Here is a 23,184-nt window from a genome sequence, read left to right as displayed (position 1 = left end):
AATAACATTTTTTACCGAATAAGAAATTGACGTGTAATTCCTATATTAACCTTACCCGAATGAAACTGGTAAATGCCGAATTTTTGGCCAGCAAAGGCTTCGCATTGGGAAAGTGAAATACATCGTCGATGGTATCGAACGGAATTTCTTGCGATTTGGCCGAAAACTGTGACGTTATTTCCGAAGATGCGAAAACCAATAGAACGAAAGATGCCAGACTCCACGAGACCGAAAGGAAACGAGAGAATCCGTGACATTTCAAACTTTGGGGACCTGAAAATGAAATTGATTTCAGTTTTAAAATGAGTTTAGGTTTCCTTTGGAATTCTTACTCGTTCCCAGAAGGCATTGCAACAAAAACATAAATGGCAGTTCCGATTTTACATTGCCATATTTAGAGATTAGTTTCCCAGTCATGTAAATCAGCAGACCAACACCAAAGAACAGAAAGACTATCTAAATAGATAAAAAATTAACACATAAGACAACATTGATACCATAGACCAATGAATGAATGAATGGTTTATTAGCTTTCCTATACAAAGATCCCTTTTATAACAGGGAGGAGCCATTGAAGATGGCTCGCAAGCATGACGTAACATTAAACAATATATATGATATTTACAAGACTGATATTTGTGAAAGTTATGGTATTTACAATGTTAGCAAAACAAGGCACAGCGCGCACGTAGTCTATTAATATTGTTATTATTAAAAATATAGTTCATAGATTGGACTTTTAAAATTAATTCAACCGGATTCGACCCCAGAGGTTCAGGAGAGTTTTGGTGGTGTTTATTTGGGTCCCGTTAGTATACCCAAGCAGTGTCGATATGTCCGCCAAGGCAGTAGTATATTGGGCTCTGATTTGATCGAACTCGGGGCATACCTGCAGAATATGAGGCACATCTTCGTAGGCGGCACGACAGAGTGGACAGATGGGGTCCCCTCCAAATATTTCGGACAATCGCAAGGCAGTCGGGAGAGAACCCGTTCGGGCTTGGAAGAGCAGAGCGCTGCCCCACGCGTTACTGTAGATTGATTCCATTTTTGGAGAGGTTTTGGCATACATTGATAAGCTCTCATGTTTTCGAAGTTCGTTCCGCCATAAATCTTCACTTGCCTCCGCAACGGAGTCATCAACCGCCGCATACCACTCCCTAAGCGTCGTCAATGCGGCCCGTGGGCGACGCGAACCGAAAGTGCCATCAAGGTAGATTAACCTGGTCATCCATAGGGTACGGAGGCCAGAGTACCGAACGTAGTCGTATATCTTTTTGGTAATACGCTCTGGATTTTGAAAACGCAAACGACCCAAGTAGCGAAGCTTACTTTTCGCTTCACGCGAAGCGAAGGACGACCACGCGAGTTCGCCCGTAATCGCCGCTTTTGCAGTCAGGAAATTGCCTCCAACCGCTGCTTTACCCGCCGCGAATTGCGCTTGATCAAATTTTTGCATAGTGGAATTTTTAAAGACCAAAGCTTCGTTGGCATATGTCAAGCTCGGGACTGCGACTGATTTCCAGAGGATTCTGGTAACACGGTATTTGTCGTACGAGTGAAAGCCCTTATGTTTTACCGCACCAAGCAACCGACCAGCCTTCTGTTTCATCGCATTCTCGTGTGGGTCAAGATATCTAGCACTCATATTTAACTTTACTCCCAGGTAAACCACTTCGTCAACCACTTGGACCTCTCCACCTTGAATGATGAAAGCCGAAATGGGTACCAAATCACCCAGCTGATTTTTCGCTACCATGCATTTTTCTGGACTAAAATTTAGACCCACATCCGCGGCGAATTCTCCGCAAATATTTAGTAGACACTGTAGTTCTACATCCGTTTCCGCCGCCAAAAAGATGTCATCGGCGAAGAATAGGCCTGGTAGCGTGAAGTTCAAATGGGAGTACACTCGGTGTATAAAGCGGAAGCCAAGGGAAGAGGCAAGGAGTTTGCGGGCCAGCGGTTCGAGAAACAGTGCGAATAGAAGGGGTGACATTGGACAGCCCTGTTTTAGACCCACTTCTCTAGGAATAAAATCAGTGAAGACGTCGCCCAGGTAGTAGCGGTAGTTTGTAGTCCGACAAAGCTCCTGTAGGTGTTGGACGAAACGTGTGGGCACACCGAGTTGGGTCAAGGTCTCCCAGAGTTTAAGACGATTGACGCTATCGTATGCCCGTTTTAAATCTAAGAAGGCGACGAATAAGCTCCGTTTTTCAAGATGGCTAGTTTCGATCAATTGGGGGAGTGTGAAGAGATTGTCGGCACCCCGTCTATCTCTGCGAAATCCGTTTTGCAGTTCCGACAACATGTCATTCGTTGCAACACACCTTTCCAACCACTCTTGAGAACTGACATATAGAGCTTTGAGACGCATTGCGACAGCGCTATTGGACGATAGGATAGAGGGTCCTTCGGGTCTTTGGAGCCCCCTTTGAAAATCAGTCGAATCTCTGTTTGCGCCCACGCCTCAGGTACTTCCCCCGATTCTAGTATGGCGTTAAATATACAGCAAAGCGCTGTTACGGCCGTTTCGGGGAGATGCAAAATAAGCTCATTGGTAATATCATCGGCACCTGCTGCTTTACCGGAAGGAAGGTTCTTAATAGCAGCCTGTAGTTCAGGGAAGGTGATTTTTTCGAGCCAATCCAGAGGATTTTCCATCAGAGGCAATTTGGGGTTCTCTAACACGAGATTGGAGTGAGCTATACTCAATTTTCTTTCTTCGGACCTCACAAATTCCTCCAACCGGGCCTTGATCTCATTTAGATTTTAACAAGCGGCCGTCTGTCGCTTTGAGTTCACAGGGTGGTGGACTTTTGTGGTGGTCCCGAAACAGACGCCAAAAGGCTTTACTCGCTTGACCACCCGCATCTTGAATGGCAGCAGCCGTGTTGGCGTTTATTTGTGTAATCTTCTGCGCGACTAGCTTCTGTACTATAGATTTTTTCTCAAGGTAGACCTTCCATAGTCGAATAGCCTCGGACTTATCACAATGCGAGTTACCCTTTGCCAATGCTCGATACTCTTTATTAGCCGTTTTCCGTTCTTGTATGGCCATTTTGACGTCGCGATCAAACCACCGCCGTTGTCTCCTTCCTTTATTGTCGCAGCTCATACGTCCCAAAGTCGATTGTGCCACGGTCTTAATCACACGCTGAAACTCCTTATATGAAAGTGATTCGACGTTCCGTAATTCAGCCTCGACTGTCGTGCCGTAAGTGGTCAAAGCCTCTGGATCCTGCACGCGCCATCTCGTTCGATGTGAATTTTCCAAAATTCGCGATGAAGACCGTGGCGAACACCGAAGAGTCAGAACCAAAGCATTGTGATCGCTACCCAAACCAAGGCTGCCATCCTCTTTTATTACCATCTGTTCCGTCAGGTTCTGGAAGGCGTCATTACATAGAGCGTAATCAATGCTTGTGGTCTGGCCACGCGCCGACCAGGTAATGCGTCCAGAGCAAAGGGCACTGTCGAGGTTTAGCATAGTTAGACCATGGGTTTTCGACCAGTCTCTTAGTAACCGACCATTAAAGTCTTCTCGACCGTCAAGCTCCAACAAATGGCCATTGAAATCCCCCAAGACGCACATGGGAATGGTAGAGGATAAGTTGATGTTGGAAATATCCTTAGTAATGCAGGTCATGAAATTCTTATTCCAAGATTCAATTTCCCGTCCCGCGGCCAGGTAGACGATAGCGAGAAGAAAAGCGGTATTGTGGGCTTCCACGCGTATCCATACATGCTCTTCACATTCCAAAAGCTTGACGCACTTCAGCTTGTCGGAAAAGAGAAAACCGACTCCACCGCCCTTCTTAGCCGCTCCCATACGATTGACCCCAATCCGCCCAAAGCCCGGTGAAATTTCTGGTACTTCATCGTTCCGCAAATGAGTTTCCGTGAGGCAAAAACCAGGTATTGAGTTTTCGATCATTTGATTTTCCAATTCCGCCCACAATTCTCGCCTCCTACCTCCTTGTATATATATTTAACAGTCCAATTTGTAATGATTTGTCTTTTGGTTTTAGCTTTCTACGTTTACGCCATGCCGTACGCCGCCATTTGTTTTGCTGCTGCACCAATGATCATTCTTGCCCCCCGGTGGCTGCGCCTTCACGGGCTTTCTTGCGTCGATCGAAAAATCGTTTTCTCTCCCACTGTTCCCGTCTAGTGAGATCCGGCTTAATGTATACCGAGGTATACTCTTCTTTGTCCTTCAAAAGTTTCGACCTGCTGAGCACCAACTGTCTCATCTCTCTGTTTTCCTGGACGACTTTGATAGGCCGGGGAGGGTTACCTTTACCCCGGAAGCGTTCACAGGCTGTTACCTTAACTGGGGTCGCCTCGAGCCCTAGGGTTTCAGTCAACCATGTACTCATCCTCTCAGAGTTCTCAAGGTCATTCGATGTCATTCCAAAGAGTATGATGTTCGTCGCTCTGTCAGTTTTCTCGCGTACCTCCATAAGTACTTTCTTAACTGTGTTATGAGTGCAACCAGCACTAGGCGTATCCATTATTTCCTCACGAAATTTCTGTAACTCTGCTAAGGGAGCTGCTAGATCTTCCTTCAATTTTGTAACCTCGTCTCTAGGGTTTGCTTGTTCCTCTCGTAGTTTCTTTATTTCCGAATTTGTAGCATTGAACTCCTCCGCTATGTGGTCAAAAGTAGTTTGAATCCCGGTCATTTCCTGCTGAATCTTATCAGTGACCAGCTGGTCACAATGCGCTATCAGCATTGTTTGAAGACTCGTAAATTTGGCGGAGATCAGTGGCGCCGCCAGGGGATAGGCTGGGTAGGCTACAGCCTACCCGTTAATTTCAGAGGGGCCCCGAAATTAGGTTCCCATAATATTAAAATACCATTATTACAATATTTTGATCGAGGCCTTCAAGGCAATTTACTTTAGACAAAGTCTCACAAGGATGATGAACCTTTTGGCATCTGATTTTTACAATATTCTACAAAATGGGAAATGGGTTAACACTTTCGCGTTTAAAGTTTTTAAAAAGCCAGAAAAGTTATCTCGCTTTTTGATTTTTAGCCACATCGTACGATCTACATCTACGATGAGGCTCTTAGTTTGACCTGCCCTGTTATCATTCTCGTAGTAGTATTAGGGTAAAATTTTTGGTTCCTCATTGAAGGGACAGTGAATGAAAGACGATTGTGGTGAGGTGATATTTTTCGTTCCTTTTTACATGGATGGGGATTGTAATAGTAAGTTTAAGCATTTCACTTCATTGTGCGGTTTTTGTGCCAGTGAGGTTAATGATTGCGAATTATGTTTTACGTTTTCTCGATATATCTCAAGCGAAAGAAACGATTATTGGATTGCCTTAATATAATGGAAGGTGTTAAACTCTCCCTTTAAAATTTCTGTCGCCCGTAGACAATAAGGATTTCACGCATTCAATCCCGCCCCTTTATTTAAACAATCAAGGAAATCGAGGTTAACTTTAAATGCAAAAGCAAGTATACTTTTTTGGCGATGTTTATCACTATCCCAGAATTTACGTGTATTTCTCCAGAAAGCGAAAATAATTTTTAAAGCAAAAGGAAGTATATAGTATCTTTATATATTTAATATAGTGTATTGCAATTTTAACATAAGTAAATTTAAGAACGTAAGGATTACGGCCCAGGTAATTATGTTTTAGGTCAGGGAAACGAGGGGCTAATCACTTGGATTTTCTGTACTTCAAGTAAGGTTTAGGTATGCGTTATTGTGGGGCTACTCACTCAAGTTTTCTGTTTGTGTCGCACTATTACAATTATAAAAGACGGAAAATTATTGATGTACAGGTTACGGGCAATCATTTTAGCACAGTTAAAGATAGCGCATCGAGGGACCAATCAGTCTGATTTTCTGTACTTCAATTAAGGGTTTACTTATGCGTTACGATTAATCATTCTTTGCGTTGTTAAAGGGTACGTAAGTTTCCTATTTGTGCACTATTATAATAAGAAAATCGAGGACAGGTTGATGTCGTTTATTTGGACCTTGTCAAGGCTTTTGACCGTGTTCCTCATGGTTTCTTAGAAGACAAACTTCGGATATTAGGCATCAATGGCGTACTTTTTGACTGGATAAGTAGTTACTTGGCGCGCAGAATCAATATCCTTAAATGCAATGGATCTCTTACCACTGTCAACTATCCCGTTAATTGCGGAGTCCCCCAGGGCTCGTCTTTGGGGCCTCTCCTCTTCAACATTTTTTTGTATGATCTGCAATTTGTTGTGAAGCATTCTACTATGCTACAGTTTGCAGATGATAATAAGCTCTGCAAATGCATAGATTCGGATTTGGATAGAGCTCTCTTGCAATCGTACTTGATTCAGGGGCCATATGGTGTATTAAGAACAACCTACCCATAAACGCTTCGAAATCAGTACACGTGACATACACTAGGCGGACTAGTAAACGAATAAACACTGCCTACATTATAGACACTCAATGGATACCATCTGCGCCAAAAACCAAAGATCTTGGTGTCATATTTGATGCTCACCTACGCTTTCAAGACCAAATTAGTTCCTGCGTCAACCGTTGCAGACGCACCTTGGCAGTTGTCCTTAAACTTACCAGAAAGCTAGGGTCGTTAGATCATTTTCGACTATTGTATCTGAGTCACGGGCGTTTGTCCCTTTCCACGCTCTTACCCAGTTTACATTTTAATATTAATCAGAACCTCCGTAACCATAGCGTTTTCTATCAACCCATTAAAAGCATTAACTCATTAATCAGAATGCAAAGAACATGCAATAAATTTCATAATCAATTCGACATCTTTTCAATAGAATTTCAAGCAATCACTCCTGCTCTACTGATATAATACTATGTTAAAATTTCGCTGACTTTCATTGTTTTTATTGTATATTAATCTATGTGTTTTTCCTTTTTTTTATTTATTTATGTGTATAATCCCGTTAACTCTCTGTAGTTATTTTTATACACAATAAACCCGCATTTAATTTCATTTCTTAACAGAAGAAAATGAATTGATCCTAGGATTACTAGTAATCATTATATCACACTAAAAGGTAGCGCGTCGAGGGGCTATTCACTGAAATTTTCTATTCGTTACGATGTGGCTCAAATTATGAGCCCAGCCCTTGGGTCATCTTGTTTGTTTCGCGCTCTTTACCTAACTTTCTTCTCTCCCGTTCCTTCTGGTCCCATAAAACTTAGAGGTCAGACTCCTTTTGGAAAAGTAATTTCCCTTTTCTTCACCACATCGACAGTGCACAGTGACCTCATAGGGGGCTTATCTTAAAATCCCCTCTCTCTCCGACTACGTATTTTATTATTTTTGCAAACTATAGTTTATATAATTATGTCTATTTTCTGATAATACTGAACTTTAATATATTAAACTTCTCTATATGAATAATGTGATAAAAATAGTTGTTAATTTAATATTATCGACGCTGTGCATTTAAATTTTTATCTTGAAATTTTATAAGGGCCCCCAAATCTTCCTTAGCCTATCTGTAAAAAAATCCTGGCGGCGCCACTGCAATAACCTTATTTTCATTAACCGAAAACCAACAGTTTCCAAGTTTCTACATTAGGTAAGGTTTTTCGGGACAGTCGTCTCTGCTCGTAGAGGTATTACTTTGGTTTTCTCAACTTATAATAATAATTTAAGCTTTTATCATCGAAAGGATGTCCATACTAAGACTGTGACTTATTTACAGATGGGTCCATTTACAATGCATAGAGAGGTGGTGGGTATCCCCTACGCCACAGTTTACTAACAGCACCCTATACTAACTACTCCCGTTAACTAGAGCTCGGCATTTTCGATCAATTATCCACAAATTGGTGGATAACCGATTATTTATAAACAAATTTGTGGATTATAATACGATTTAACATGTAAGTTCTGTGGATAATTTTCGGGTATGGATAAAGATAAAATAAAGTAGACAATTGATCGAAAATGCCGAGCTCTACCGTTAACCACAACAAGTTTTGATGGAAAGGAGAAACCGGGTAAGACCACGATGGTAAACTCCTTTAACAAATTTAGGAAAGAACTTACAAACTCTACGCAGAAGGTTTTGTTCACTGGTTTTTCACCCGGCGCCACAATCAGTGGACGGTATTGCTACGAGGAGAAGTGATAACCGCTACACTATTCCACATTAAACCAGTTAATTTTGTTTTCAATGCTAAGCGATGTTTTCAATATCGGTGATAAATCCAGTGCATTCTTGAAAATATAATCTAGATTTAATACTAGAAATTTTATGTTACGTGTCCGAGTTTTGGGCTGGGCCTTTCCGTGTGTCTTTTACGGCGATCTCAGTTTGCATATCGGAGCAAACGTGTTCGCAGTTGTGGATAATGGATAGAAAATGCCGAGCTCTACTTAAGCGTCAATCATCAACAAGAAATTAATCATTGATCGATATACCTATCCGCCAATTCTTCCATCCATTAATTAATGTTTAGTTATGTTTTAGACACCACTCTGTATATATTGGCTTTAAGAAACACCATTATCTTGAATTGAAGGCAGATAGGCTTTGGTAAGCCCGCCTTGTAAAATTTAGGTACTTGGAAACGATTTAAACTGAGTGGTTTAGACAAAAGCATCAAAAGATTCATTTTAAATTTCGTGCTGTTATCCTATCATTGCTCGTAGTGAACAACACACATTTTTACTTCGGTTTAAGTGTATTTCGACCAAAATTTAAATATTAAAATACAAAAGCCATTGGCCTATTTTAATTTCTCTACTTTTTGAATATTAGCTCATTTGTAATTTTTAAATTTTAATATACATTTAAACGAAATGTTTTATACCTTTCATTTGTATGTGCTCTTCGACTTTATTTAAACCGCACCCCCCCCCCAAAAAACTAATTTCAATTGTCTTCTTCAAAATAAGGAATATAAGTTCTGTTGGCCAATTTACAGAATTATTTTAAAATATAAATAATTGCCACACAACGCTCGTTGATTTTCCTTTTATTTGTGTGTGTACTCTTCGTCTTTATTTAAACCGCCCCTCCCTTAAAAAACAGAGAAGTAGAACTGTTTTAACTAATTTGAATTATCTTTTTCAAAACAAGGAATTGAAGTTCTGTTGGCCAATTTACAGTATTATATTTTAAAATATAAGTAATTAATTGCCACACAAGGCTCGTTCAGCAATCAGCTTCAAAATTTGTGATGAAATGAAGTTAGCAAGGCCGTTAAAATAGAGAGAACATATCCCATCAACAAGAAGGCAAATGGTAACTTCAAGTTTTGCATTCCCAACGTCTCGCTTGCCACTTCCCGTAACTTCATATCCATTTGAAACAAGCAAATTTCGCCATCCTTAGTCGATTTATCAATAATCTTGTAAAAGATACCCGATTCGAACAATTGAGTTAAACTAGAGTCGAAAAAAGAGACAATTTAGATTTAAAATATTCAGTAACGTTCTTCTATTGGCAACCAAAATATACTGGAAAATATTAGGCCTAGTTTCCATGCAATTCCTATTAATATTCTAAAATGTGAATATTTGTGAGTTTGGATGTAAGTTACTCAAACCCTCTTTCACGGGCAGACTATGACCCGGATTAGCATAATATTTTTTATCGTGTTAGTATGTTTCTGACTGTTAATATCGTAGTTTTAGCGCATTTACGTAGAAAATTCATATACCCAATTTTAGGTAGATTATACTTTTAATTTTTCTAACATACGTGTCCGTGGAATCATTTAAAAGTTTTTCCTTAATTCCTTAAGGACTTTTTACTTAATTAATTTCAACGTTTTTATCTTTATTCTTTTACGTCGAAAAACCTAGCTAATTTTTACACGTGCAGGGAAGAATTCTCCTAGCACGAGTATTTCTCTCGCGTTTCAAGGTCTCGCTCACCCTAGCTTTGGTATTGTATGCTTTCTGGAAGAACATGCATTTGTGAATTTCTATCGCCATCACTTCGACTTCGAATTTAAACGTAACCATCAACTTTGGGAAATCATCCAGAACGCACAAGACGTCCATCTTCTTCAAACCCACAAAAAACGGTGAAGAATCACTCCGTAGTAGTGGGGTGGCGTAGCGGTTAGCGCTTTCGCCTCGCAGCAAGAGGATCCCGGGTTCGATCCCGGACTGTGGCACCGGGTGAAAAATCTGGGAAGAAATCCTTCTGCGTAGAGTTTGCAAGTTCTCTCCCCGCTTTTGTTAAAGGAGTTTTCCTCCGCGGTCTAACCCGGTTTATCCTTTCCATCAAAACTTGCAGAGTTAATAATATGTTAGCTCCCTATAAGTTACTCAGGCTCCATAGGCGTAATGTATCCAGCGATTTCTTCTCATTTCGCCCGCGCGGGAAAAGAATTCGAATGTTGCGCTCTCTCTTGTCGAAAAAAAATCCCGCTCGTACGGCTCCTCGACCTCGAGTCGTCGGCTGCATTTTCACCAAGGGAGTGTTTTAGTCGTGAATTTTTATCTTTCAACAATTTAACATTAAATTATGGCGTTTGTGTCAGTACTGAGACAAAAAAATGCAGGAACTCAATACAATTTGCCTATATTGATAAAGAATGCTAAAGATAAGAGTTGTTATTGTGTCTTGAAACCAGAAAATTATACAACTGAGCTAATTCGAATCCACTGATCTCTTAACTGTTTTCTTAACCGAGGCTACTGAGTGAAATATTCGGCTGCTTAAATAGCTCCGATATCATTGGCTAGCTTCCACTACACGCGCTTCCGAAGAAAACCGGAAAGAAGAGTAAATAAGAATTTCGTTCAGGTGGCGGCCGCAGAGCGTCGCATATAATTGGGAAGCCGGCGGCGCGGGAGAAAACGCTGGAGTATAAAAATGAATTGCCTGAATAACTTATAGGGAGCTAACATATTATTAACTCATGGTAATAGTTAGTATAGGGCGCTGTCGGTTAGCTGTGGCATAGGGGCTAGCCTCTATGCATTGTAAAGGCGTTAGATAAGTGGCAATAACTCGCAAGATGACTTGGTCCAATTAGCTAGCTGAACTTAAATTTGCTAAGCGCCGCATATATCACATGAAAGAAACCCTTCAAAGCTTCTCATGTTGAAATCTACCTCTGGTTATAGCTTATTATTCTGGAAAAGCATGGCTGTTAAACGACATTATAGGCCGAATCAAGATCCCATTCATGTAACCAGAGAAGGTTCGAGTCAGTCTAATCCGCTTCCATGAAGCATAGCCCACTCGATCACGCGCTCGATGCTTCTATGTTCGCGCTATAGAAGCCCGTTCAATCGGCTAAATAGTGCGACGTTTGGATTATTGGCGGAAAGTTCGAAGGAACCCAAAATTAACCTTAAGTCCTATGGGAGGAAGTGGGTTTTTACCTAAGCTCCTAGTGGCGTATTTTATCTTTATTCATACTCGAAAATTATCCACAGAGCTTACATGTTAAATCGTATTATAATCCACAACTTTGTTTATAAATAATCGGTCATCCACCAATTTGTGGATAATGGATAGAAAATGCCGAGCTCTACGGAAAGGCGAAAGAACTCGTAGTTCCGGAATGGATCGCAACATAATTACTATTATCTTAGAACTGTCGTGAAATAAGCAACATGTCCCGTGAGAAAGATTCGGTGACTGAAAAACGGAGCCCAAAGGATGCCAACTACGTCGTGAACCAGAGGAGAAAATATATGAACTATTCTCCTCTAAGCATCAGAAAGGACTCGGCCTTTCAAAATATTATCTTCGGGGTTCTGTTTTGGTCATTTTCTAGAAAACTTTTCTTCTCTACGTCATGGAACCCTCGACCATCAATAATGTTTTGCTCGTTTTTACGAAAGCATGTGTCCTTATTTGTCAAAACTATACACCAGTACTTGGTTTGGCAGTCTTGTCTCTAGCTATGAGAAGGTACAAACGAAATATTGGAAATATGTTGAATGCATCAAAATGATTTAAAGCAGTCCTACGATTATCAATTAGAACTTGGGCCTCAAATTGCAACCTCTATTCTGTTTGGTAAACACCTCAAGGTATAAGTGTTCGATGTGTCTACCACCACATCTTGCAATATTTGCTAGCACCAAACTCTTGACGCGGGAAGTACAAGTAAATGTCTTCAATGATGTTCTCACCGAAGAAGAAGGGTCCTATAATTCGGTTTCCAAGAGTGCCCACCAAAAGTTTCCGTGGTAATGATGCCGTAACCAGTGAGAATTTTCTTGGGTGCAGTAACGTACGTTATGCCGGTTTACCGTAATATCATTGTGAAATATAGCCTCGTCAGAAAACAGTACCTTTTTAAAAAATAATGGATCGACTTCAATTAGTTCTCGCATGGCAAGACAGTAATTTTGCCGTTTTAGGTAATCCTCGCACGTTATGGCTTACAGAGGTGGATAGGGCCGATACTGATGCCCTTGTAAACTGCCAAGAACAGTAGAATGGCTTAGTCCAACTTCTTATCCGACCGCCCTACTACTAGTATGGGGATTTGTATCAAAACGTGCTAGGAAGTCCCGTCTATACGGTCTGTTCTACGTTCACGATCTCTCACGACGAAAGTACCAAAATCACGAAGGTTGTCGCTAATGTCGGTAAAGGTGCTTCGCAACGGATGTCTTCGCTTTGAAAAGAGTTCGGCATAATCTTTTTCGCGGGTTATTTCGAAAAATGTTTTACAGTAAAAATTTAGTCTCGTGAAAAAGGAAGAATTTAATCAATTTTCGTTTCCAAAGTTGGCAAGTTGATGAGTCAAAAAGTTGGATTGTCAACAAAAGGCCTAAGAACGGCTTTGAAGTACAAGGTCCGAGTTGAAAGTGGCACCTAGAAATGAGCCGTTTGTTTAGTTTAACATACTCGTTGTTACGAAACAGCTTAGATCGAATTACAGTAATTAGTCTCGTGTCTTAGTGGAATACCAGCCTATTCGACAGTATAAATTGAGCAGGATCATGGAGGTTTACGAGGATTATATAAGACAACAAGACCTTTGTATTACCATGCTTGAACTAATTGAAGCCGATCCATTAATTGTCTGAAAGGTACTGTTTTCTGACGTGGATACATTTCACAGGGATGGTACGGTAAACCGGCATCAAGTACATTGCTGGTCCCCATAAAAACCTCGCTAGTTACGACACCATAGCCATCGAATGTGATGGAAGGTAAACGTTTAGGTGGGTATTCTTGGAAAAACGAACTATCGGACCCTTGTTGGGTGAGAACATCACTGAACACATTTACTTGGACTTCCTGCGTCATGTGTTTAGTGCTTGCAAATATATTGGAAGACATGGACAGTCGTTTTGAACAGTACCTCGACCACGATGGTAGACAATCTATGGAACATTTACGTTGAGCTGTTTATCAAACAGATTAGAGGTTGTAATTTGATGACTAGGTACTAAGACTAATCATAGGACTGTGCTTTAAAACATTATGATGCATTCAGACTTTTCAATTGTACCTTCTCATTTGCATACAAAAACACCTGAATTCCAAACATTTATTTACACAATGTATTAGAGATTAGAGGTCCATAATTTAGTGAAGTGACTTCATCCATTGGCAGTACAAACTTCTCGTCCGCACTCTATGTATTTAGTCAGTTTTTAGCCACATCGTAGTATCGGGTTGTCGCTTCGTTATCGTTAGATTTTAGCTTAAAAGGAATTCGACAGTACCTCAACCCACCCATAGGGGTAACTGAGCTTGGTTAGAGATTTTATTTTTTTGGTCGCAGCCGGGATTCGAATCCAGGTCGCTCACGCAGTAGTAAGACATTCTACCACCGAGCCATAGAGACTTGTTCCAAACCGCGAGGTTTTATCGTTTAGTTTTATCTCTAAAATGTCGGGGTGATGAGGGGTCGGGTACCTCTTAATCTGTGGGGTCGGATACTTATGAATTTGTATGTTTGGGGTTTTTATATTTATTTTCTTCTTATTTATGTGCTAATTAAATAGATAACGATTTTCCCCGTTTCCTACCGCGCTCCTCGTGTGTTTCGTTCTCGTTCGGTATCTATCGTCATCTATATTATGTTTGACTGGAACGTTTTGGCGGTTAATCCAATAGATAGAGCTAACATAGTGTTAAATGAGCGTTATGCGTTTGATCATTTTAGCATTGCTAAAGGTAATTCGAGGGGAAAATCACTAAAATGGCCAATCACTATAACTAAACTTTCTCTTTCAAAGGTTTCTGGGCATAAGTCCAAGTTAGAAATTTATAAGATGCGATAAGTGTGCAACGGCATAAGTCTATGTTGTAAACTCATCGAGGGGATTATCACTAAAACTATCTGTTCTTCGATTCTTCGGAATATTAGAATTGCAGCATAAGTAAATTTGTACGGTTATAATTTTATCACTGTTTAGAGTAGGGCATCGAGGGGCTTTTGACTCTGATTTTATGCACGGTAAATCATTTAAGCATTGTAAAAGATAGCGCTATTCTCTCATTAGGGTAAGGTATACAGGGTGTTACAAAAAGATGTGTCACAAATTCAGGGGCGTATTCTACGGGTCAAAACAAGACTAAGTCACCAAAGAACTATGGTCCAAAACTGAGCACCCGCGGAGATACGGGCCATCAAAGTATCACGTAAAATGCGATGAATTTTCCCTTCAAGTGAAGCGATGAATATGGCTTGACCATATTGTTTTCAAATAATTGGTCATAATTGAAAAAGACTCGATATTTAAGAAACGATCGATTCTGGGGGCAGAGCTTAAAGCATTTTAGACCAAAAAATTAAACATTTAATTTGGTCAAGTGTTTTAATGTGGCCTAAAGTTACAACGGCGTTTTCAGATAGCTGTAGTTGCTGAGTGGCTTGGTTTTTCATTGATTAAAACGATGGCCCATTCAACTTCTTTGTCAAGCCAACGAGTAAAGCGCTTTTACGTGTAAGCAAGAGCGCCTAGTTATTGGAAAGATGTCGTGACAACGGCATGAACCTAGTAAAATCGGCGTTTTTAACCAGACCATGGTATTATTACCCAATCTCGCATGTCTGTTATCGAACTCCTGTGGAAGTTACGTTTGCCATCGAAAATTCGTGGATTTCTGTGTCGTGGGACATTCTTCTAAGACAGATTCACTATCGACCACGTATGCAATAAATGACGCATACGGCGACAAACGACCAATGATATTTCTCACGTGATTGTAATACTGTATGACGCGTAATCCTTCGAAAAGAAGTCGCTTAAGTACATTGCTGCTAGTAATGATTGATAACTACACCTGCTAGATCTAATGTCAACTAGTACATTACAATGTTTTTTAAAGGGTGCAATTAGCATCGAGATAGTATTTTATTATTTAAATTTTACAAAATTGGTTCAAAATGTTGTCCTTGAGCTCTTACGCAAGCTTCGGCCCTTTTGACGGAAGACCCACGAACTCGTTCAAAGATTCCTGGTGTATTTCTGATGGTTTCGCATGCCTCAATGATCCTTCGACGTAACTCTTCGATGTTTGGAACTTCCGTTTGGTAAACAATGTTCTTCAAATGACCCCAAAGAAAGAAATCCAAAGGGTTGAGGTCGGGCGAACGAGCTGGCCAAGCAACAGGTCCACCACAACCGATCCACCTTCCAGGATAGGTGGCGTCCAAATGTGCCCGAACGTCGCGCCTGAAATGAGCGGGAGCGCCATCGTGCATAAACCACATGTCGCGCCACTGAGCCAAGGGCACATCTTCTAAGAGTTCCGGTAGAGTTTCAGTTAGAAATTGGAGATAATGTTGACCGTTAAGTCATTGTGGGAGGAAGTGCGGTCCGATTAAAAGATTACCAACAATACCGCACCAAACATTTAAACCAAATTTGACTTGATGACTTGCTACCACGATGGCGTGCGGGTTCTCTTGGCTCCATTGATGCATGTTGTGAGAGTTGATGATTCCGTCCTGGGCAAACGTGGCCTCGTTGGTCACTAAGACCATGCCTAGAAATTGGGGGTTCGCAACACATTGGTGGATAAACCAGTTTGAAAACTGTAGCCTCCTTGGATAGTCATCTGGATTTAAAGCCTGAACCTTCAGGTAGTGGTACTGGTGAAATCCGTTATTGTTTAGGATTCTAAAAACCTTTACATGATTCACATCAAGTTGATCTGCCACCGGGATCATTTTGTACGATTTGCAGGACTTGGTTTTCTAAGTTTTCGGGTACATCTTGCGGTCTTCCAGCTCCACCCCTTCGCCGTAGTTGCCCTGTCTCTCGCAAACGTCGATCTACCGCCTCGAAAGTTTGACGACACGGCAATCGTCGTTGAGGAAACATCTCTTGGTAAAGGCGCCTGGCTTCCAGAGCATTCCCGAATGCTCGTCCATACATAAGGTGCATATCGGCTAGCTCCTCGTTTGAATAATTTTCCATAACTTTTAGGACTGTAAGTTTTTTCTGAAGTGATTTGAAACTAGCACAGTCCCTTCTTATAGCAAAACAAATGTTTCTTAATTGGTCTACTTTAAGACCCTTTAAAAAACATTGTAATGTACTAGTTGACATTTGATCTAGCAGGTGTAGTTATCAATCATTACTAGCAGCAATGTACTTAAGCGACTACTTTTCGAAGGATTACGCTTCATACAGTATTACAATCACGTGAGAAATAGCATTGGTCGTTTGTCGCCGTATGCGTCATTTATTGCATACGTGGCCGATAGTGAATCTGTCTTAGAAGAATGTCCCACGACACAGATATCCACGAATGTTCGATGGCAAACGTAACTTCCACAGGGGTTCGATAACAGACATGCGAGATTGGGTAATAATACCACGGTCTGGTTAAAAACGCCGATTTTACTAGGTTCATGCCGTTGTCACGACATCTTTCCAATAACTCGGCGCTCTTGCTTACACTTAAAAGCGCTTTACTCGTTGGCTTGACAAAGAAGTTGAATGGGCCATCGTTTTAATGAATGAAAAACCAAGCCACTCAGCAACTACAGCGATCTGAAAACGCCGTTGTAACTTTAGGCCACATTAAAACACTTTACCAAATTAAATGTTTAATTTTTTGGTCTAAAATGCTTTTAGCTCTGCCCCCAGAATCGATCGTTTCTTAAATATCGTGTCTTTTTCAATTATGACCAATTAATTGAAAACAATATGGTCAAGCCATATTCATCGCTTCACTTGAAGGGAAAATTCATCGCATTTTACGTGATACTTTGATGGCCCGTATCTCCGCGGGTGCTCAGTTTTGGACCATAGTTCTTTGGTGACTAAGTCTTGTTTTGACTCGTACAATGCGCCCCTGAATTTGTGACACATCTTTTTGTAACACCCTGTAGAGGGGCTATCCACTCATAAGGGTAAGGTATAGAGGGGTTATCCACTCATAAGGGTAGGGTATAGAGGGGCTATTCACTCGTACGATGTGGCTACTATTACGAGCCCTTGGGCCGTCTTGTTGTAACAGTATCTCCATAATATGAGAAAAGTTGGAAAACATATTTTCAGAGATCCTTGGTTTATTTCTTATGTCTTAAGAGGATAAAGAGTCGCTTATGTCTTTATTAGACAATTTCGAAATATTTTTATTGGATAGGGGTAACAACCTCAAACGAAAAGCAAACGATTCACTGATGGCAGAGACACCTACGTGTTGTAGAACAGTTTTTGAATCTCTTTCTTGCTTCCTTTAGATGTCGGAATCCAATAAATAACGTGAAACAGGTCTTCTTCAGAAACGTGAAGATAATATTCGTCTATTATGATTGCGCAGAAATCTCCTATAGTTATTAAGGTTGGAGCTAATGGCAGAAAAACAGAGGCTTTTCCTTGTTGAACCTCAGTTATTTTTTCTTCACGGTTTGCCATGCCCGATTCTAGAATGCCATTTTTTGAGACCATTTTCTTCCAAATAATTCGGTTATGTTCGTTTTTGCTATGCTTTAAAAAAATGGAGTAAATAGACTGTTTTACGAATTGAAGTTTTGTAAAATGCACGTAGATTAAAAAGGCTATCGTTTTTCGAAAAAGATCATTAGATTCTTCGCAAAGAAATTTAGAATGATAATTTTTAATAAACTAGACTAATTTCAGAAAAAAATGCGAAGTTGAAACGATCCTTGATAAAATTACTGCAGGGTGGGACTAGATTTTAAAATTAAAACTGTCTCCAGTAGGCAAGTAGTGTAGTGTTCATTTGAAATCCACACAGAGCCAAGACTTGGGAAAAGTTTGGGGCTTCTAGTGTTGTTTAATTTTCTTAAACAGGCCTGAATCAATTAAGGAAAATCTTTTGGGGAACACATTTTGGGATTTTATCTTTATACAGGTCAAAATCAAAACAGAGGAAACATTTTGTATCTGTTAGAAATGTTTTCCACATATTTGCTTCACATTGGCCAGAGTCAGTTAGGGTAAATTATTTCAAGTTTTAGGATTTTTCATATCATTGTAAGGATCCCCTTCCCGAATTTTAACCTCGTGCTCAACCGGAAGTTATACCTTCTCCCTAATAAACTAGATATCACTTCTTGGTTTGACCAAGAAAGAACACATTCTTTAATTTATGGAAGACTTAAAAAAACAGAAACACAATTTATAGAATACTTACTTTAAAATATTCAAATTCACTTGTCATATTCAAAACATATGGGTGGATATTTGGTCTATTCACGAGGTCCTCGATACTATCGACAAAAGAGGGTAAGGTTGGCAACGATATCTTGGAAAGTAGCATGCTCTGAAAAAATGCCGTAATCAGCATTGAGGAGATTAAACTGACGCATCCAAAAATCCAAGTTCCAAATCGAGCATGCCTAGTTAGAACCGTTTCTTCTCCAACGTCTGGAAAACATGATTTGAGTCATGGTTCTTCCTGTTCATTAAATCCTATGCCTAATCCGAATTCGCACAAACCTTGACTTAACGATAACGCCATGGCTTCGAAAAACGTCTTGAAATAATAATTGAGTAATCTTTTCCCATTCATGTGTATCTTGTGCATCACAATCAAAGGAACAGGATTAACGACCTTCCAGATTAAAAAGGCTAGCCAAATCTAAAGTTCATAATAATTATAAATGTAATACAAGATACAATATTATCATTATCAAAACGAAAAGTCTTGATCGAGCTCGTGAGAATTCAACAGAATACATAAAAACCCACGGGTTTTATTTAAAGACTCACTTAAAACAAGGCCACATTAAAATCCGCATTGTTTTTGCTTCCCCGAGTACTATGGGAATTTTACGAATAAACAATTCATTAGGTATGGTATATTCTATTTCTTAAAAACCTAACTTTACTACTACAATCCATCTCACAAAGTTTAATATTTCTACTAAATTCTTCTCCCTTTAAAAATAACAGAACAAGAAACACTGTTATATTAAAGTCAACTTCCCCAAAAATATTTACTTTTGCGTGGGCTACTAAGTCACTAACTGACTCACCAGTTCTAGGTTACACTTCGATTTCTGAGAAGGAACACTCGAATAGGTAACCGATATAATAAACAAAAACAGTACGGCCAGTTGTTAAGCATAAACCAAAAAGGCCAAAATATCGAATTTGAACTGTTTTTTAAAATGACATAACTAAAACGTCCTGCATGATTGGGCGACAGCTCCACCTTGATCGTCTGCTACTTTAACTAATAAGTGGCATTCGAATACAAAGGTGGGAAACAAAGAATTTTCGTTAAAATCTATATGATTTTGTCATAATCAATGTTTTTAGTTTATTTTCGACTCACTTTCACGTCAAAGATGGATATGATGTCCCATATACCGAATTCGGTACTTAAATAACCACCAGTGATTGTTTTGGAAGGGGTTATTAAAATGGGTCCTTCAGCATTTAAGTATGAAAACTCTTCTGGCTTTTTAACTTCAATAAAATTAAGTGCGATGTCCGATTTCTGAAAAATCAGTTGAACTTATATATATTACAGTTGCAAAAAAGACATGTTAGTGAATGTGGCTCAAATTGCTACATAGTAAGAAATGAGAGGCGAGGTATCGTTGGGGTGGTAAATTCCTCTAATAGGGAGCTAACAACTGGCTAGGGGGAAGAGATAGTCTGACGTCACGCAGCCCCTCTCTGGTTGGCATTTTTGCGCGTAAAATACTGTTTCCAACCGTTAGGGGGGATGAAACTCCAGTAAGTGATGGAAGGGTGTGACGTTTCAGGGTCAGAACTGTTAGCTCCCTATAGTGAAATTGTTTTAATTTTTAGAGGCTTCCAGGCAAGAAATTCTCTCTTGAAGAGAAAGTCAACGATTAATGAAGTAAGCGAGTAGGAAAAAATTCGCATGCATAGTCCTCACGAAGAAGTTTGAAACATTTTGTCGCAGTTAAAGCGCCGGTAATGAAAGGAATTGGATCTAACGAAGGGAAGAGTTGGCAATGAAAGTCCAGCGAGAGGAAGGAGTTAAAGGCTAGTTCTCACTTGGCAAATAGTCGCGACGAATTAATTTTTTGCTTAGCGAAAAAAACCGGCGATATTTTAGTCGCTGGGGGAGTAGTTCTCATTGGGGCGAAATTTTAAAAACGCTTCAACCGGCCGAGCGCTATTTTACGCGTCTTAAGCCTAAAAATAACAAACTTGTATTCTATTTAATAATGAACCAAGTTATTTTCTTGTCCTTCTTAAAAGAATTTTTTGACACATCCATATTTATCTAATAGAAACATAATCAATTTTAGCTAGCGTACGTATTTCACTTTTAAGAAATTAAAATAGAAGCGTGAAAAATTGTCTAAACTTAACTCTGTTATTTTCATAGAGATCAGAACATATATATTAGAACTCAATGGTTATTTTACACCAAGTGACCAAGGCTTAAAATTGGCGACATAGCACACTTCCCCTTCCCCTTCCCACTACTTGAACCTGATTGGCTGAGGTCTTTTTTCGCCGAGCGTTTAGCGAAAAAAATAGAACAGTTGCTTTGGGGGTCTTTGGGGCGATTTTGACGGCGAATTGAAGAAAATTCGCTCATTTTATTCGCGGGTATCAAGTCGCGTGGCGAAAAATGCATTTTTTCGTCAAAAGAGAACCAGGCTTTAAGTCGACTTTTTGTAACGACGCCCTATGGGGCTTTTATTGGTCATTGAAACCGGTATCAATAACCATTATTAGATTTTCGGATTCGTGAGCTATTTATTTATATGGGTTATGGAAATAGAATAGTAAATTTTCAAACATTATAGTAAAGTGACCTTGCTAATCCATGAACATCACCATTGTCATCTATGACTGAAAAAGGTGCCAAATCCGTGTTTTCAGTAACGTTAATTTGAAAACCACTAAATATAAGGAAAATGCTTATTTGATTTCAGAAGAATTAATTTGAAGTATTGTATCTTACTTTTGCAAAAAAACTTTCAAAATAATGTTAAAAATATTGGCATGTTTTCCTTCAAACATTTTATCCACATATTCAATCCAGTCCGCGATTGTGTGAAACTCAAAACGAACTGTCATATTGTTAGTCATGTTGTACCTTTTAATGTAATAGCATTTTTTGATTACGGAGCTTATGAAATAAACATTTTAGTTAGTTATGCTCCTCAAAATCTTTATTCGAGAAGTACCAAGGTAGCTTATTCTAATTATTAGTGATAAGGACAAATTGCAGTCATCTTTTGTGCTAGTCTTTTCCCGTGTCGTATCGATCTTTAGAGTTGACGATTCGAAGTGAAGGAATAGTCACTCGTGAGTGATAAATTAGCCATTCCATACATCCCTTAGTGGTTAAGAATTGTTCAAAACTTGAAAAAAACTACGATTCCATAAAAACAGTGGCGTTGTTCAAAGCTGCTGTTTTAGAAATAGCGACTGCTGTTCTGTGAAATAACAGTTTGTAGTTTGAGTTTTGAACAATCTTTAATCCTACAGATTACCTTACCTATTAAGTACATCGAGATCACCATACGCTAACCTAACTAAACTTAACCTTACCTGACCAAATACTATTCGGGTTGAAATAGCAAAACCTAAACTAACCATAATAGTTCCTCGGTTCAAATAACCTAATCTAATTTTCAATTCTCGGTTGTACTGCTCTTTTGGGAAACTGCTGTAACGGTACGCTGTGTTTACGAGAACCGCTGTATAGGGAACTGCCGTAACGGGTAAACTGCTTTTTCAGGAAACCACTATTTGGGGAACAGTGGTTATGAGAACCGGTATTTTGGGATCCGCTCATACGGGAACTGCATGCTTATATGAGGGCTTCCCGTTTAATGGTCTTATGTTGACCTTCTAAAAAGATGTAGAGTTAAAAGGAGATTACCTTTGATAAATGGTCAGAAGCTCAGAACGCCAATTCAATTTCAAAATTGCTTAGTCACAGTTGATTATATTCTCAAAAGCTCATTAGTGGTTCTGTTTGGAATTATCTATTTAAACCATGTAATGAAAAGAAGATGATTATACACTATGGGGCTGACCACAGACTAGATTTCGTTAGAATAAAAGTCTACAGTGTTAATTGATTCTTGTACTTTTCATATGTTAAGAGAGGGAACTATCAGCGCGACGCTCCTTGACGTTTTAGTGTAATATAACACCATAAATTTAAATACTACCACTTTAACAAGTACGAAGTTCAAATTGAAGCTTTGGGCATCGATGGTGGTATCTCACTCATGCTACCAGCTCTCTACCATCTGAGCAAAGCCCTTAACAATTTGAAATAATTTTAGCATTAGTATTTTCCTGGTATTTTAAATACTACCACTTAAGCAAGTTTAAAATTAGTTTGGAAGCGCCGATCGTCAATCCCGGTACTTTTCACATGTTACGCTACGCCTCCCTTGTGTTAAAGAGTACCATTTTAGGAAGTATTAGGCTCATATAGAACCGTCGGCATGTTAAATTAGTGCTGTACCATATATCAGCTACCCCGGAACGTGTTTACATAACTGTAACACCACTGGTTTTAATACTAATAACGTTTCTCCAAACAAGAGACAGATATTATACAAGAACGAGTTCTGCTTTGCAGTCCTTAAAAAACTGCATTTATACAAATCGTTGTTGTAACAAAAACCTTCTTCAAACCCCACAAAGGGCTAGAAATTAGAAATTATTGTAAATATTACAATTTCAAATTAAGTTTAGTTGATATGAGAAATTTGGTTCTAATTGCGTAGTTAAAACACTTGTTATGATTCAAAATTTTATAACAAAAACGGGTATAAATGTGGCGTTTCGAGATAAAGGGAGCTC

At 39.5% G+C, this 23,184-nt stretch overlaps 2 protein-coding genes across 3 annotated transcripts in view; one reads left to right on the top strand and one right to left on the bottom strand.

The window, feature by feature from the left end:
* The window catches only part of LOC149708740 (uncharacterized), a 77,567-nt gene that overhangs the window by 25,841 nt on the left and 28,542 nt on the right, over window positions 1-23,184 (top strand). The window lies entirely within an intron of this gene.
* LOC149708747 (uncharacterized) lies at window positions 388-22,148 on the bottom strand. Of its 2 annotated transcripts, XM_089864277.1 has the most exons (8): window positions 21,546-22,148; window positions 21,320-21,454; window positions 21,155-21,257; window positions 19,703-19,867; window positions 18,862-19,003; window positions 18,557-18,789; window positions 17,597-17,886; window positions 8,865-9,393 (listed from the first exon to the last, which is right to left on the bottom strand). In XM_089864277.1, the coding sequence occupies exons 2-8, from the start codon at window positions 21,445-21,447 to the stop codon at window positions 9,174-9,176; spliced, it is 1,281 nt and encodes a 426-aa protein (XP_089720403.1). In that variant the 5' UTR covers window positions 21,448-21,454; window positions 21,546-22,148; the 3' UTR covers window positions 8,865-9,173. The 2 variants fall into 2 exon arrangements, with proteins under 2 accessions (XP_089720404.1, XP_089720403.1); XM_089864278.1 differs by lacking the exon at window positions 8,865-9,393 and adding an exon at window positions 388-456 and having other exon boundaries at window positions 21,320-22,148.

Source organism: Phalangium opilio, unplaced genomic scaffold (genome assembly GCF_054372755.1).
Source record: "Phalangium opilio isolate 3A_F unplaced genomic scaffold, DU_Popi_V2 ptg000013l_1, whole genome shotgun sequence".
In the NCBI taxonomy this organism is placed as follows: domain Eukaryota; kingdom Metazoa; phylum Arthropoda; class Arachnida; order Opiliones; family Phalangiidae; genus Phalangium; species Phalangium opilio.
This window is presented reverse-complemented; position numbering and strand designations above follow the sequence as displayed.

What these genes read in the sequence shown, in the direction of transcription:
- LOC149708747 (XM_089864277.1), bottom strand. Translation starts at nt 21,447, where the DNA reads ATGACTAACAATATGACAGTTCGTTTTGAGTTTCACACAATCGCGGAC. An exon ending in CAAGGTCACTTTACTATAAT is followed by an intron (nt 19,868 to 21,154) that starts GTTTGAAAATTT and finishes CTGATTTTTCAG; the next exon opens with AAATCGGACATCGCACTTAA. An exon ending in GGCGTTATCGTTAAGTCAAG is followed by an intron (nt 18,790 to 18,861) that starts GTTTGTGCGAAT and finishes CATGTTTTCCAG; the next exon opens with ACGTTGGAGAAGAAACGGTT.